At 31.0% G+C, this 18,326-nt stretch overlaps 1 protein-coding gene across 1 annotated transcript in view; it reads right to left on the reverse strand.

Moving 5' to 3' along the window:
* Positions 1–18,247, reverse strand: part of LOC127700569 (ribosome biogenesis protein bop1-like) — a 29,986-nt gene extending 11,739 nt beyond the window's left edge. Inside the window, exons 1-8 of the mRNA XM_052204120.1 lie at positions 18,124–18,247; positions 14,508–14,618; positions 13,647–13,883; positions 12,955–13,106; positions 12,267–12,384; positions 9,732–9,833; positions 8,104–8,220; positions 4,453–4,563 (exon numbers count right to left, since the gene is read on the reverse strand). Coding sequence (XP_052060080.1) covers positions 4,453–4,563; positions 8,104–8,220; positions 9,732–9,833; positions 12,267–12,384; positions 12,955–13,106; positions 13,647–13,883; positions 14,508–14,618 — 948 coding nt within the window. The 5' untranslated portion in view covers positions 18,124–18,247. The remainder of the gene's footprint in view (positions 1–4,452; positions 4,564–8,103; positions 8,221–9,731; positions 9,834–12,266; positions 12,385–12,954; positions 13,107–13,646; positions 13,884–14,507; positions 14,619–18,123) is intronic.
* Positions 18,248–18,326: the final 79 nt, after the last annotated feature.

Below are 18,326 nucleotides of genomic sequence, written 5' to 3' on the forward strand. Positions count from 1 at the left end.
TCTTGCTATTAAAGAAATAAAACATGTACAGCCTCTTGCTATTAAAGAAATAAAACATGTACAGCCTCTTGCTATTAAAGAAATAAAACATGTACAGCCTCTTCCTATCAAAGAAATAAAACATGTACAGCCTCTTGCTATAAAAGAAATAAAACATGTACAGCCTCTTGCTATTAAAGAAATAAAACATGTACAGCCTCTTGCTATTAAAGAAATAAAACATGTACAGCCTCTTGCTATTAAAGAAATAAAACATGTACAGCCCCTTGCTATTAAAGAAATAAAACATGTACAGCCTCTTAATATTAAAGAAATAAAACATGTACAAAACATGTACAGCCTCTTAATATTAAAGAAATAAAACATGTACAGCCTCTTGCTATTAAAGAAATAAAACATGTACAGCCTCTTAATATTAAAGATATAAAACATGTACAGCCTCTTGCTATTAAAGAAATAAAACATGTACAGCCTCTTAATATTAAAGAAATAAAACATGTACAGCCTCTTGCTATTAAACAATTAAACATGTACAGCCTCTTCCTATTAAAGAAATAAAACATGTACAGCCTCTTGCTATCAAAGAAATAAAACATGTACAGCCTCTTGCTATTAAAGAAATAAAACATGTACAGCCTCTTGCTATTAAAGAAATAAAACATGTACAGCCTCTTGCTATTAAAGAAATAAAACATGTACAGCCTCTTGCTATTAAAGAAATAAAACATGTACAGCCTCTTGCTATTAAAGAAATAAAACATGTACAGCCTCTTGCTATTAAAGAAATAAAACATGTACAGCCTCTTACTATTAAAGAAATAAAACATGTACAGCCTCTTGCTATTAAAGAAATAAAACATGTACAGCCTCTTGCTATAAAAGAAATAAAACATGTACAGCCTCTTGCTATTAAAGAAATAAAACATGTACAGCCTCTTACTTTTAAAGAAATAAAACATGTACAGCCTCTTGCTATTAAAGAAATAAAACATGTACAGCCTCTTACTATTAAAGAAATAAAACATGTACAGCCTCTTGCTATTAAAGAAATAAAACATGTACAGCCTCTTCCTATCAAAGAAATAAAACATGTACAGCCTCTTGCTATAAAAGAAATAAAGCATGTACAGCCTCTTGCTATTAAAGAAATAAAACATGTACAGCCTCTAACTATTAAAGAAATAAAACATGTACAGCCTCTTGCTATTAAAGAAATAAAACATGTACAGCCCCTTGCTATTAAAGAAATAAAACATGTACAGCCTCTTAATATTAAAGAAATAAAACATGTACAAAACATGTACAGCCTCTTAATATTAAAGAAATAAAACATGTACAAAACATGTACAGCCTCTTAATATTAAAGAAATAAAACATGTACAGCCTCTTGCTATTAAAGAAATAAAACATGTACAGCCTCTTGCTATTAAAGAAATAAAACATGTACAGCCTCTTAATATTAAAGAAATAAAACATGTTCAGCCTCTTGCTATTAAACAATTAAACATGTACAGCCTCTTCCTATTATAGAAATAAAACATGTACAGCCTCTTGCTATCAAAGAAATAAAACATGTACAGCCTCTTGCTATTAAAGAAATAAAACATGTACAGCCTCTTGCTATTAAAGAAATAAAACATGTACAGCCTCTTGCTATTAAAGAAATAAAACATGTACAGCCTCTTGCTATTAAAGAAATAAAACATATACAGCCTCTTGCTATTAAAGAAATAAAACATGTACAGCCTCTTGCTATTAAAGAAATAAAACATGTACAGCCTCTTACTATTAAAGAAATAAAACATGTACAGCCTCTTGCTATTAAAGAAATAAAACATGTAGAGCCTCTTGCTATAAATACACATTTTTGGACAAATCTATCAGCAGACTTTTTGGATTACTGTAAGCTGGGAAAAAAAACAGACAGAAATATTTTCATATAAAATCCAATCATTTAAATTAAACTTTACAAGACCATAACAGGGTCTAGACCTGTGTCACTGCATACAATTGATTGATGTAACATGTATACTGAAGCATAAGTGATCATTCTCTTTCATTAAAGACATAAAGAAAACAAAAATGTGAAGAAAATTTTCCTTTCACAATGAGTGTTGGAAATTTCAAACTATCGGCAAACAGGAAGTGGCTGGATGTTGGATGTAAAAATTGTCTACTTGCTACAACTCAACATTATCAAGCTGCAAACCAAATAATAAATCATTCTTTTCAATATGAATTACTAAAAGTTGGACAAAACTTTTCCTAGGGCAATGAGTGTTGTAAAATTTCACAATATAGGCAAACTGGAAGTGGTTAAATGGTGGATATAAAAATTGCTTACTCACTACATCTCAACATAATCAATGTGCAGACCAAATATTAAACCATCCCCTTGCTAGAAGCCAAGAAAAATTTACTTTAGTAACTTAAGTACAATGTTTCTTTTAAGTTTTAGGAATCTTGATTGGAAACTGTAGAAGTCTTAGGGATCTTGGTTGGAGACTGTAAAAGTCTTAGGGATCTTGGTTGGAGACTGTAGAAGTCTTAGTGATCTTGGTTGGAGGCTGTAGAAGTCTTAGGGATCTTGGTTGGAGACTGTAGAAGTCTTAGGGATCTTGGTTGGAGAGTGTAGAAGTCCTAGGGATCTTGGTTGGAGACTGTAGAAGTCTTAGGGATCTTGGTTGGAGACTGTAGAAGTCTTAGGGATCTTGGTTGGAGACTGTAGAAGTCTTAGGGATCTTCGTTGGAGACTGTAGAAGTCTTAGGGATCTTGGTTGGAGACTGTAGAAGTCTTAGGGATCTTGGTTGGAGACTGTAGAAGTCCTAGGGATCTTGGTTGGAGACTGTAGAAGTCTTAGGGATCTTGGTTGGAGACTAGAAGTCTTAGGGATCTTGGTTGGAGACTGTAGAAGTCTTAGGGATCTTGGTTGGAGACTGTAGAAGTCTAAGGGATCTGTAGGAGTTGAAGACTTATACCTTCTTTCATAAATTTTTCTGAAAAATGGCTCAACTTCAAAATATCTGCATTTTTCCTGTAAAGTTTCAGGGATCTAGGTTGAAAACTGTAAGAGGAGTTGATTACACAACTTAGGTACCCTTTTTCCCCATCCAACTCGCCTGCCCATCTGCCAGACATCACCATACTATAAGCCAGTTTTGGACTTTGTCCAACAGGGCCAAAAAGTGAATTCAAAATATAACTATCTACATTACATTGAAACAGGAAACTACTAAATCACCCCAATTTAGTTTTTAATCGGGTTAGTGTTTCTCAATCATTTAGTTTTCTGTGTAATGTTTTGTTAATATTCTCTGTCTTTAGTTTTCTGTGTAATGTTTCGTTAATATTCTCGGTCTTTAGTTTTCTGTGTAATGTTCCGTTAATATTCTCAGTCTTTAGTTTTCTGTGTAATGTTTTGTTAATATTCTTGGTCTTTAGTTTTCTGTGTAATGTTTCTTTAATATTCTTGGTCTTTAGTTTTCTGTGTAATGTTTCATTAATATTCTCAGTCTTAAGTTTTCTGTGTAATGTTTTGTTAATATTCTCGGTCTTTAGTTTTCTGTGTAATGTTTTGTTAATATTCTCGGTCTTTAGTTTTCTGTGTAATGTTTCGTTAATATTCTTGGTCTTTAGTTTTCTGTGTAATGTTTTGTTAGTATTCTCAGTCTTTAGTTTTCTGTGTAATGTTTCGTTAATATTCTCTGTCTTTAGTTTTCTGTGTAATGTTTCGTTAATATTCTCGGTCTTTAGCTTTCTGTGTAATGTTTTGTAAATATTCTCGGTCTTTAGTTGTCTTTAGTTTTCTGTGTAATTTTTCGTTAATATTCTCAGTCTTTACTTTTCTGTGTAATGTTTTGTTAATATTCTCAGTCTTTAGTTTTCCGTGTAATGTTTCGTTAATATTCTTAGCTTTAGTTTTCTGTGTAATGTTTCGTTAATATTCTTGGTCTTTAGTTTTCTGTGTAATGTTCCATTAATATTCTCAGTCTTTAGTTTTCTGTGTAATGTTTCGTTAATATTCTCAGTCTTTAGTTTTCTGTTTAATGTTTCGTTAATATTATCGGTCTTTAGTTTTCTGTGTAATGTTTTGTTAATATTCTTGGTCTTTAGTTTTCTGTGTAAGGTTTCGTTAATATTCTCAGTCTTTAGTTTTCTGTGTAATGTTTCATTAATATTCTCAGTCTTTAGTTTTCTGTGTAATGTTTTGTTAATATTCTCGGTCTTTAGTTTTCTGTGTAATGTTTCGTTAATATTCTCGGTCTTTAGTTTTCTGTGTAATGTTTCGTTAATATTCTTGGTCTTTAGTTTTCTGTGTAATGTTTCGTTAATATTCTTGGTCTTTAGTTTTCTGTGTAATGTTTCGTTAATATTCTCTGTCTTTAGTTTTCTGTGTAATGTTTCATTAATATTCTCAGTCTTTAGTTGACTCTTTATATGTTCATACTGACCTCCTCCTTGGTAAATAAATATTCTGGTGGTGGATTATAAGATTCCACATGACCTGGAAGTGCAGCTTTAGGTGCTGGAATATTTGCTCTATATCTCCTTGTGACTTCATTCTAAAATTATAATGTCGATATGATTTATGAATATTATGAATGAATGCATGTTTGAATGATGTGTAGATATGATATGTAAATGTAATAATAGAAAATATAAAAAGAACTTAAAATCTCTTTAATAATTGTGCTTTTATGGTTAAATATGGTCAATTATATAAAACAACTAAATTTCAGTAAATTGGAAAAAACTATTGAATCTTATAGAATGAATGTTTTATAATAATTTTAGATACAAAAAAAAGAACAGAGTTCCAGTGTCCCCCGCGTTGCCTATATTTTATAATTCCAAGGGGCATAACTCTTTTTAAAAATGTAGATCGTCCACCATTATATTAATCTATAGTATAAGTTTTATAAAAATCTGGCAAGAATTGTACCTGTGAGAGCGCTTACAAGACTGGATGGACGGACGGATGCCCGGTATTTCCATGTCCCCCGCAACGCATTACGCAGGGGACAATAAAGTCATAAATTGATAAAGACATTAAATATCTTATTTTAATATGTATGTGTAGTATCATTATATATGTAGAATAAGTAAGTTATGATTTTAATATTTTGATGATGAACCATGTTGGCATCAACCTGTTGTAATTTGTGTAATTGTCGTATTTCAAGCCTTCACAAATACCTGTGAGGTAGGTTTTGATATGTTGAATCTATATATATCAATGGCCCATCATAAATACTTCTTCACAGTTTGCACTATGTTAAAAACACAAATCATGCAAATGTGTAAAAGTAATAATCATCATTTAAAGCAATCCCTGTAAGGAGACAACTGATAAGTTTGGTAAAAATGGAGGGTTTATAGCAGGGCTTCCAAAACGGTCATATATTCCGGACTTGACCGAAACTTTCATAAAAAGACCGGCTGCTCTCAGCCTCAAACGGTCAAATAGAATTGGTGTGCCACATTTTGTTATTCAAGGCATTTTCATGAAACGGTCATTTCAATTTTTACCAACTATCGATCGATAAAAATGTCCGTTTGGGGCTTTGGGCATGTCCGTTTGGGCATTTTAGTTTATAATTGTGGCAATCTATTTCAAAAAGATATTTCGGTCATAATTGGGTTTAATAAAACAGAAGCAGCATATTTCAGATACTTTGAAGTGTCTCAGTTAGTCTAATCCTCTGGGTACATAAATGTACGGCTTGGTCTTTAGCTTGTGTACATCAATAAAAAGTAGAAAAAACACGTTTTCTTTTATTTAAATAACAACAAGCTGTCAAACAATTATCCCTTCAATAAGTTATATTGAAGCCATAAATCATTCACTGATTACAGGTTTGTTACCTTTGATGAGGTGTCCTTAGCTTGTCTTTATCAATAGAATTAATGATGCATAACAATGTACATAAAGGTAATCAGGTAAACGAGGTCAAACATGTAAGCGTGTACGGAACAACATCCTATTTAATTACGCTTTATAGATATTATTTTAAATGAGCATTCAGTTTAAAAGTATCCTGATATTTAAAAGTTATTCTTCAAATAAGGATATTTATAAATGATTAAGTATGATATATATTATTTTATTTAAGCACTGTACATCGTGTTAAATACTGGGGTACTCTCAAGGGGAAAATTTACTAAAATATATAGGAAAAACACCGAGAATAGCTTCGCTTGGGTATACCAAGCTGAGTTGTCCAATAAATAAGGGGGCGTTCTCTATTCTTGTTTTCATATTAAAAACTGTTTTTATAATTAAAATCATAAAGAATAATATCCAATCATGACAATCTCCGACTGTTATAAAGACTTTGTCTCAAATTGAACTTTACAAATCTGCCATCATGGGCAAACGTAAACGTGACGATTCCGATCAAAATTCGAAATCTGCTAAAAATGCTAGAAGCTTTATTCATAAATGGTTACAACTGTTTTTATGGTTAAGATTTGACAGTATGCTAAATGCCATGTTTTGTGACATTTGTCAAAAACATAGACTTAAAAATAACTTTGTAAAGCCTGGTTCGACAAATTTTCGAAAGTCAGCCGTTGTAGAGCATGCTAATAGCAATGACCACATTCAAGCTCTTAAATTAGAGACAGCTTCCAAAAGTAATCCAATTGTATCAGTATTTGAGAAAGTTCATGAAAAGACTGACAACGCAATGTGCACCTTGTTCCGTAATGCTTACTTTATTGCTAAAGTTAAATGGTGCCGTGATCACTTCTAAATTATATCAAGAGAACAATGCCTGCTCCGAATTTATTCAGACAATTTCCGATGTTATAGAGAAAGAGGCGATGTCCGACGTAAAGTTAAGTCCCGCCGTGGGAATTATGATCGACTAAGGTGTAGTCTAGGTATTGACGCTTTAGATCAACTTATGAGGATAAGCTTAGTAGGTGTAGATGTTAAAGACTTTGACCCTGTTCCTGCTATCCGCAAATGGCAATCCGTTCGTAACCGTCACTCTAATCTTGTGCTGTGATCTGTGCTTCTTTTCAATGTGCTCATTGTAATATTTATTGCGTGTGTTTGTCAACATTGTGCTCTTCTGATATTTTATTGTTGTTATATATGCTTACATAAAATATCATGTTGTTATTCATTAAATTATTTATCAACTGAGTATGTTTTTATTTATTCCTTATTTTCTAAATCAGGTTGGGAAATTGTACAAAGAAAAATGTTATCACTGTTCAGTAGATTTTACACGGTTTAAAACAATATCCTTCATTGGGCCTCCTAAATGTTATCTATAAATACCGCATCAGTCGTAAAAGTCACGTGGTCAGGTAATCAATACACAAAAAGAAAAGTATCACGTGTATTGATGATCAAGTTGTACTGCAATTAAAGCCAACATCAACAGTTTCAAATAAGATGGCCTTAATATAAAAAGTGTTAAGTACTCACAGAGAGAAGATAGATTATATAAACAGAAACAAAAACATGAGAACAGTCAGGTACTGAAGCTGATTGATGCAATGATGGTTACTGTATTACGATACACAGAAAAATGACACAATACGGAGGATAATATTTTATTTATTTTTAGAATGAAGAAAACAAAACAGATATAAATAATTTTATTGCATATAACACTACTAATTATTTAGACATATATCAATTTATGCATCCTCTCAGTTACATTTAAGTATCCAGCTGATCATTGACCGTTAAAAATATTTCTTTGAAAAATGTCCGGCTGTCGTCAGGAAATTTTGGAAGCCCTGGTTTATAGATCTTGACATTCATAACATATTTGCCCTGTAAGATTTTCTGTATCTACAATGATACATGGTTAAAGAAGAAAAGAGAAAGGTGACTTAGTTACTAAATACATGGCTGCTAATAAAGTTAGCAAATAACACCTTTGTTTCACTTTGCAACTTTCATCACAAGGAGAGATAAAAAGATTTTCTATTTTCTATTTTTCTTTTTAATACATATGTAGTATTAACATCTCCAAGAAATTCTGGACAATTCCAAATTTTAGAACCTATTTCTCTATCAGAATGCAAAGTAATGAAAACTGCCTCAATAAAACTAGCAGTATGAAGTAAAGAACTCCTACCTCCTCATCATCTTTCCACAACATGAAATATTTAGGTTCATCATCGTCTTCTTTCTCCTTTTTATCTCTGCTTCTTTTCATCCATCCCATCTTTATAGCATGTACCATCTGACCAACCTACAAATATATATGCATTTTATTAAATCTGTTCATGGTTTTAGCTATTGTTTTATGTGAAAGTATTAGCATGGTATCCTGAACTTTCTAATAAAACCCTACAATCAATTGTCTGCCTGCTTTGTAATAAGCGTTGCTAGAAAAACTAATGTACCATTACATGAGATACTGTTGTACATTAATTGATTTTTTATTATGGCAAGATACTAATTAAAATGACTGATATTCTCTAATCAGAAAAATTTAAATAATGAGATTACAACCAAATATATGTATATATTTCCCAGACCTGCCAACTTTTGAAAATCTCAATGGAGGATTTAGTCCGCGACCAGATTTTTAAGGGTTACAAATTTTGCGGCGTTTCTGTGTGCACTGTTTTTTTACTCTTGAAATATTCTCATATTTCTTCTTTTTTCTTTTGGTATACTGATGATGAGCTAATAAGCCTTGATTTCTTTTATTTGCATGATTCTTGTACTTATTAATTGGCAATATAATTTAATAGAGAAAAATGGCCTAAAAAAAATAAAGGATACAAAGTGAAGACCCCCCTTTTCCCCCTCCAAAGACCTTCTTATCTTTGCACCATGACTCATAGGACCTAAACCTAATTGTCCTAAAGTTAGAAGGATGAAAACAGATCTTGAGTTAGTCTATCAGTATTAATGAGAAAATGGATAAAATTTGAGTTATCTTTCTTTGTGTTCAGAGGTGCTCTTACCGGTGGAGGCTAATACACAGTAGAAGTGAAAACAAAATGGCGTTGATTTTAAATCCTAACTTGACAGACACACGTCTGATTTCAAAAATTTTAACGGATTTCAAGATAAACCATGTTTTCTAATGAGTTCATTACAGTTTTCGTCTTTCATTTAATTATGATTTTGTCATGAAACTACGGTAAACGTTGCAAATTGTGTAGTATGATAAAATGATCAAAATTAAATGCTGACTGACCGAGTCTGTTAACAAATTAATTAATTTTGGGTATTGTTTTGACCCATCAGATAAGCAGATTACCTGTAACAACAAATTATGACACCTGTTGTGACCGTTGATTAGCGCAGGGTTGTAAACTTGTCATGAATATGTCGCCAAGTAAAATTATAGATTTATAGAAATTGATCAGAAAAACTTCAAAATCGGTAACCAATAATTTTTTCTGGTAGATTTTGTGAAAATCAGGATTTTGACTTGTTTTACGATCCCGATATCGGGATTGAGGCATGAAAATCGGGATGATACCGCTAAAATTGGTATAGTTGGCAGGTCTGCTTTCCTGTTGAAGTACGATAAAACTGGTGAATCAGCTACATGATTTTAATAATATTTTCAATGCATATGTACATATAAAACTGCAGATCTTGACTTTATGAGTGCCCATAAAATATTTTTCAAAAAAATTCCAGACAGAACCAAAAATTATGAACAGTCACATGACAGGAAACAAATATATGTTATTTATTTAACATTAGGGCTGTTTCATAATTTAAACTGTGGTAAGCTACCTTTAACTTCTCCCACTTTGATGGAATAAAACTTCTTTTGTCAGCTGGTCTGTTGGTAACTGGATGTATCATTGTCTCATGTGTAAAGAAGTCGATCCATGGCTAGAAAAGAAGAAGTATATTCCAGATGTCAAATAACATAAAGGTATTGACCAATGAAAGTCAACAAAACAATATCCTGTGTAGACATTTATGTGGGTAACTATTCAAACAAGATACTTTTAGCCTATTTGTATATCAACATTTTTTTTAACATTTTCATCCTTTAACAAATTTTGCAAAGGAAGTTTGAGCTTTTCCACCTGGTAATCATCAACAACAAGTGAAACTGCGAGATACTGCACACTGATGATACCCCTGCCGCAACTGGATAATTTTAAGTGTAATAAAATGCTCCGCAGGGCGCAGCTTGATACAACCGCAGAGGTTGAACCCTGAACAGTTGGGGCAAGTATGGACACAACATTCAAGCTTGATACAGCTCTGAATTTGGATTGTGATTAAATATTTGGCACAGCATAGGTTTCTGACACAGAATGAATGTGGTCTAATAACTTAAAAATTTTAAATTGAACATTCACCTATTATGGTCCAATATCCAAAATCTAAATACATGGTTAGATTCAGCATATCAAAGAACCCCAAGAATTCAATTTTTGATGAAATCAAACAAAGTTTAATTTTGGACCCTTTTGATCTCAATGTGGACAAAGTTGATAACGGGGCCCAAAAATCAAAAACCTAAATACATGGTTAGATTCAGCATATCAAAGAACCCCATATATTCAATTTTTGTTGAAATCAAACAAAGTTTAATTTTGGACACCGATTTGGACCAACTTGAAAACTGGGCCCATAATCAAAAATCTAAATACATGTTTAGATTCAGCATATCAAAGAACCCTAAAAATTCAATTTTTGTTAAAATCAAACTAAGTTTAATTTTGGACCCTTTGGACCTTTATGTAGACCAATTTGAAAACGGAACCAAAAATTAAGAATCTAAATACACGGTTAGATTCGGCATATCAAAGAACCCCAATAATTCAATTTTTGATGAAATCAAACAAAGTTAAATTTTGGACCCTTTGGACCTCAATGTGGACCAATTTAAAAATCCAAAAACTTAATACACGGTTAGATTCAGCATATTAAAGAACCCCAAGAATTCAAGAATAAAACCCCATTGAAATTGATCAAGAAATAAGCAATTTATACGAAGTATCTTCTTTTGCACAATACTGTGCAATTGAATATTTCTTGCTATTGCGCAATACTGTACAATTGACAATTTCTTGCTATTGCGCAATTTTGTGCTATTGGATATTTCTTGCTATTGCGCAATACTGTGCAATTGAAGATTTCTTGCTATTGCGCAATACTGTGCAATTGAAGATTTCTTGCTATTGTGCAATACTGTGCAATTGAAAATTTCTTGCTATTGCACAATACTTATTATATAATAATTTACACATCCTGTTTGGTGTGTATCTCCTACCATATCATTATTATTTGCTTTTAAATATAAATCAGAAATAACCAACTTAACCCCCCCCCCCAAATTTTTTGAACCCCCTTATGATTCATCACCCCCAAACTCAATCACAGCCTTCCCTTTGTGGTATGGTACCTTGCAGTACAATTTCAGAGAGATCCATACACTTGAACACAAGTTATTGTCTGGAAACTAGAAAAATGCTTATTTTTGGCCCCTTTTTGGCCCCCAATTCCTAAACGTTTCGGGCAATTACCTCCAAACTCAATTCCAGCTTTCCCTTTGTGATATGGAACCTTGTAGTACAATTTCAGAAATATTCAAACACTTACACACAAGTTATTGTCATGAAACTAGAAAAATGCTTGTTTTTTGCCCCTTTTTTGGCCCCTAATTCCTAAAATTTTGAGGCAATTACCCCCAAAATCAATCCCAGCATTCCCTTTGTGATATGGAACCTTGTGGTACAATGTCAGAGAGATTCATACACTTACACACAAGTTATTGTCTGGAAGTTACAAAAATGCTTATTTTTGGCCCCTTTTTGGCCCCTAATTCCTTAACTGTTGGTACCATAACCCCCAAAATCAATCCCAACCTTCCTTTCGTGGTATTGAACCTTATGGTAAAATTTCATGGAGATCCATTCACTTTAACTAAAGTTAGAGTGCGAAAACCAATGTGTCTTCGGACGACGCCGGACGACGACGACGCCAACGTCATACCAATATACGACCAAAATATTTTTAATTTTTGCGGTCGTATAAAAATATGTAAGTGTTCGGTAAACAGGAAGTTGTTTGAGTGATAAATCTTAAAACTCATCACACTGCATAGCTGACTCATATAAACCCTGAAACCAAATTTCAGAAATCCTTATGATGAAGTTCCTGAGAAAGATGGGACGAAAAATATTCATGGGACGGATGGACGGATGGACAGACAGACAGAGGTAAAACAGTATACCCCCACTTTTTTAACAAATCAAATAAAAATTAACTCTAGTACTCGACTAGGATTTTTTCTTCTACATTTTATACCTCATATGTTTCCTTTGCTCCTCCAGGTGTCCTCTGTAACATGAGACCTTCTATCAGACTGACATCTTCCTTGGTCAGTAACACATTTTGTCCAGTCATTTTGTTTGTCACTGTTCGCCTAGGTTAAAATTACATGGTATAAATTTAAGTTTACTGCTTCATCAACACTTTGCTGTTATCAATTGTAATTAAAATATTCACTACATTTTTTTCTGTTACTGAGTGATGGAGAAGAAAGTCCTCATAACTAGATCTTGAAGCAAAAGTGTTGAAAATAAAACATGTTTAGACATCTGCTTAAAACTTTTAAATATACGACTTTTGTTATCAAAAATAAAAACAAAACTAAAATACTGATAGTATCATACTTAGTTATCTCCCCTTCTAACTGGTCAACCTTGCTCCTTCACATTATAAACAGTCACAGTTTTCATCTATTTTTTTGGTTATTTTCTAAGTGAAATATAGAAAAACCTTGATAAAAATCTGTTTTTGATAAATATAAACACCATGGCCACCTATCACAGTTTTTAGCTTTTTTTCATAAGAAAATGTTGTGAAAGTCAGAAACATGTGAATTTTACATAAATAAATATTCAACAATTTTTACTGCAAATAAATTTTACAATAAATGGAAAAAAATAACCACACACATAAATCTTCTTTTAATAAACTTGTTAATACAAACCAATAATCTGGATTATCCATTCTCTGTAAAAACTCATCCAATTCATCTCCTTTCTTAGGTTTGATTAACTTTCTTCCCTCCACATCATAACCTATGTGTGGATAGTCCCTGTACCATTCCATTGGGATGTTACCCACTGTGTTACGGATATCCTGAAAAATTACACCAAAAGTACAATGTTTTACTTAACTGTTACTTATTTGTTTATCCACTATGTACAATTCCAATGAAACCTGTACACTATAAGAAAAATTATTTTCAAATAATCAGGCAAACTGGCTGTATTTTCATCTCAGAAGAAATTTAGAATTAATAGTCTCTGTTTTATTTATTTCAAACTTTTTTAGACAAATTAGATCTTGACATAAATGGTATAGACACCTGTATTGTTGAAGACTATATGTTGTCCTCTAAATGTCTTGGATTAGTGTGTTGCAGGGTTGCTGTCTTATTGGTGTATAAAAGACATATTCTTTATTTATTAGTTTAGAGTCATCCACATGATCAACTTATGGACCTTTTATCTTAAACATTGATAAATAAGAAATAAGAATACTTTCCACTTAACAAACAATTTATCACATTAATTAATGATGTGCCAGAAATCGGTCAACCAATCAAATTAGATGATAACATTGATCATGTTGATACTTAAAATACTATCAACCAATCAAAACAGTTCTGACACATACCTCTTCATCAGAAGAATCATGATAGTATTCATCGTCCACTGTTTGAGATGTTGTCCGAGTATTATTTTTCTCATTATATTTATTTTTAGCTGCCACATTAACAGTGTTTGTATCTTCTTCATTCACATCTTTGTCTTCTGTATCATTGTCAATTTCATTTTCTTTATCACTTTCTTCATTGTCACTTTCACTGTTATCCTCATCCTCACTGTCTGATTTGTCATCCTTCTTTCCTTCCTATTGAAAAATCATTTCTTAAGTTACAAATCTATATCAGCAATTGTACTAGACATTTCCACCCTTGCAATACATATCTGTGGAACATTTAATTTTTTTTTGTATCTTTTAACATTGTTAAAAAATAATATTATTTCTTTTTTGGCTTAAATATATATAACATGAACAAAATTTGTTTGTAGGTATTTTTTTAATGAGACCTTGTAAGCCAGTTTTTGTCATCAGATCATACTGACCTTACCTTCATTTTCAAAATCCATTAATCAGAATCAGTTTTCAGTTTTAAGTTGGTTCCTTAGTCACAATACATGTATAGGTCTATAATAATTGGTATGTGGTTGTGTTGTATTTTGTAACAATTTTACAACATTAAGTATGCATGTTTGACATATGTCTCATGTACCTACAACTGTTGTTTGATATTAATGAAAGTGCATGCCTAAACTTTTTATGACCTAGAACTCAAACTGATGCAATGTCCTCTCTAGCCCAATATAGACATGTGCAATGCATGGTTCTTTTAAAAATATTCTTTGATCATTGCTAGATATAACTACAAAAAGAGTTTGAAGCATTCAATTATTTGAGATATGACATTCAATGTATATATATAAATATCTAGACCTCGTCATCTGATGTGTCTGGTTCTTCTTCTAGTCCTGAGTAAACACTTTCTTCAGAATCTGTTGTGTCTTCATCCGATTCACTTGCTGATTTGTCATGGAACAAATCCATCTACAAGAAATAAATGATTTTAACATAATATAAGAGACTGGACTGTTACAAGCTTACATTTAACTGGTATGCATGTGATATTGAGGATTTATTGATGATTGCTTTACACAGTGTCAGTGCAAGAAGGATATTTTGGAATAATATTAACAGTGATTAAGGTAATTATGGACATGATGGACTTCTAAACTCCCTTGAACAGTATTGTTTAAGTACCAGTATGTGCTATTTAGATAAAAATTGACTGCCAACAAAAACAAAATAGAGAAAGACTTTTTTTATGAGAAAGATTTGTTTTATAAGGATTTGTAGAAGATAGATTTTTTTAATGGAACATGTACAATGAAGACGGTTACAAAAACTGACAATTCTAAATTTACTGTAGACTAACTAATAGTATTGATACATGAGGATTTGGATGGAGGACTTTAATTTTTGTATTTTTAAAAATTTTAGGGTTTTTTCTTCATCTGTAAGAATAATGCTTATTCTGTATGTGTGTTCTGTGAAATTCTCATAAAAACGATTTTACTATTAAGATTTTCTATAATTTGATGACTTCTTTATTCTGTACATGGTTCATTTCTATAATCAGTATTGTGTAACATAATTCTTTTATTTTCAACAAATTATTCTTTATATTTTTCAGTTGTATTATCAATGCTGAAATATTGGTTTAGAATAAAAAATATGAAAGATGGTTTACTGTATGATACCTATATGTGTAACAAAAACATGTTTAATAATAATATTGAATGCTGGTATTCATCCATACATTACATTTTTAAAAAGCTGAATATTCATAATTTGGAGGTAAAGCTCAACTTTTTTATCAAGTCAGTTAAGCAAAAACTTTGTAATAGTTTTGTAAAATTTTGGAACACAAAAAGAAGAGATACATGGAGTAGTAAATTAGATACTTATTTCAAACTTAAAACTTGTTTTTCGAAAGAAATGTATCTATCTTTAAACAATTTTCAATTGAGAAGTGCCATATGTAAAATCAGAATCAGTGCACATGATCTCAAAATAGAAAGAGACAGGTATAAAACTTTATATATAGAAAGAGACCAAAGGCTTTGTAAGAAATGTACTCTAAATCTGGTTGAAGATGAACAACATTTTATTACTAGTTGTCCAGCATACAATAATGATAGGGAGATATTTTTCAAGGAGATAAACTGTATCTGTCCCTATTTGTATATCTTTCAAATGAGGCAAAATTTGTTTGGTTATTTACTAATGAAAATTTGTCTATACTTAAATATTTAGGGAGCTATATTATTACATGTCTAGATGTTAGACGAAATGTTAATTAATGTATGTACATGTAATAACAATGATAATTGTAATGATTTTATAGTTCTGATCCTGCCTGGAATTAAATGTATGTGATTTTTTATAGAATGAAGATAACATATCCAACTAAGTCAGACATCACGTGACTTTTGTGACGTATACTAGCCGCCATTTTGTATTATATTGCCCCATATAAAATGCATAGGTGCTTCAATAAAGTTTAGTTTTCTCATGAACCTGACCCGTTTTCTAACTTTTGCAAATCAATCCTTGATATTCTAACATATTTCTATCAAACAATGTTGGTCCTAACAGTTTAAATTTTGATTAAATTCTGTCACTGGAGAATCATAAAAACATGTACTTTTTCTCGTTATTTCTCCGTTGACTCAATGCTAAATGTACCGATACCCTTGTCTACTTGTATAAAAAATAAAGAAATTCCGTTAATAAAAATAAAACTTTGCAAATCGATTAAGTATATTCAAACATATATCTGGCGAAAAATACTATTTAAAACAGTTTAATTTCTGGGCAATTTCGGTCAAAAATCGATTGAAAAAAGTGAATATTTCGGGATTTTTTAAAATGGCGGATGATGTATATGGAAATGTTGCATCAAATCGAGGATTTGTATAGTAAGACTTTCCTTGATTTAATTTAATTTTCATGTAGAATCTCTGATGTTTCTGTTATTTTCTTTGGTGATATTTCGATATGATTGATTTCAAAATTTATTGATTAAAAAAATATTATTTTAAGTGTGACACGGGAACATTTTATTTTGACAGATATCCAGGATATACTGTTACCAGAAAATAGTTAACAATAAAATTTATAATAAAATTTTTTCTCTTCTTTGTTTAAAAGTTTTTTTTCCTGTTTTCTGTTTAATTTATCTTTCTTTAGAAATATATTTATACATTCCTTTTAGAACAAAAAAATATTTACATCCCAAGAGAGAAAAAAATCCCAACAATTATTATAGATAAATATTCCATACCTTCAAAATCCCACCACTTGACGAACAGGTGAACTCTGACTTTGGATGTAATGTTACATAACAATATATTGTCAGGTAGACGTGCAAACCAAAAGCAACCTGGTGACATTAAACATCCTGTGTATACATGTATTACCAGAGTTTAAATTTTGTGATATACAAAAGTTTTCATAACTGTACAAATAAATATCTTCTCTTCCCCGTGTCAAACCAGAAGAAGTATGTATCATAATAAACTTTAAGAAAATATGAATATTATAAAAAAAAAATCTTTAAAAAAATAATTTTTGTTTTAAAAGATAATCAAACTAATATTTATGTTTCTATAATTATTTTAAAGAAATATTTTGATTCAAATTTTAATTTAAATGGATTTTGTATTATTTCGTAAAAAATTAAACGAGATTTCATTGAATATGATTTTATTATTTATTTTTTTAATTCAATATTTTAAGCAAAATCCAGGCATTCAATAAATCGATATAAAGTTAAACTTGTGTAAAAAAATTTGTTATTGTATACATTTCAACAGAGACATATAATACAATTGCTCTGATTTCAACAACATTATATACCCGACAATATAGTTGGGTATGTAACATCTGTCTCATTTTAATGTTTCATTTTAATATACATGTATAAAAATGTGTTTCTGTTACAAATCATGATGTATTGTTTTATATGTACATGTTATGCTGCCCATCAAGGGCCCTTGATTGGAATAATAAATATTCTTATTCTATACTTTTGCACCCTATCATGCCTATTATTCTCTATTCTTTACATCTTTTTCCTTGTTTATTCAATTTCATTATTGTTTTTGCCCATTATTCTCTATTCTGTAAACCCTATCCATAAACTTATACATGAACCCAAATACCTATACCTACATGACCTATTAGAATATCTGAAAATTTCTTAAAAAGTGATCTGTGAATTTTAGTTGTAATACCATTGTAAAGAATAATTAATATAATGAATATGTTTTTATTATTTTCATATTGACAAATTTAAAATTAAGATAGATAGATTTATTTGATTAAATATCAACATAAAACATATACAGTAATAATACACAGTACACTTTGTTTGATTCTATCAATAATCAGTCCCTTCTTTTTCCAAATGTCTGACACAGTCACAGATTACTTGATATTTTGACCACATCTTAGATTTGTGATGTCTGTAAGTTTATATTGCAATTACCTTTAGATACTTAGATATGTGTGTTAAAAAGCCGACAATATGGTATAATACAGGCTGATAAAAAGTACAAGTTAGTACAATCTTTTTCGATGTTTACATCTCAAACCGGAAACACGCTTCATGCACAAACAAATGATAACTTTGAAATAAGTATCATGTCTTTGACCTATATATATTCTCAGTTAAAAGGAATATGAATAAGT

This window comes from Mytilus californianus, unplaced genomic scaffold (assembly GCF_021869535.1).
Source record: "Mytilus californianus isolate M0D057914Y unplaced genomic scaffold, xbMytCali1.0.p SCAF_5, whole genome shotgun sequence".
Classification (NCBI taxonomy): Eukaryota; Metazoa; Mollusca; class Bivalvia; order Mytilida; family Mytilidae; genus Mytilus; species Mytilus californianus.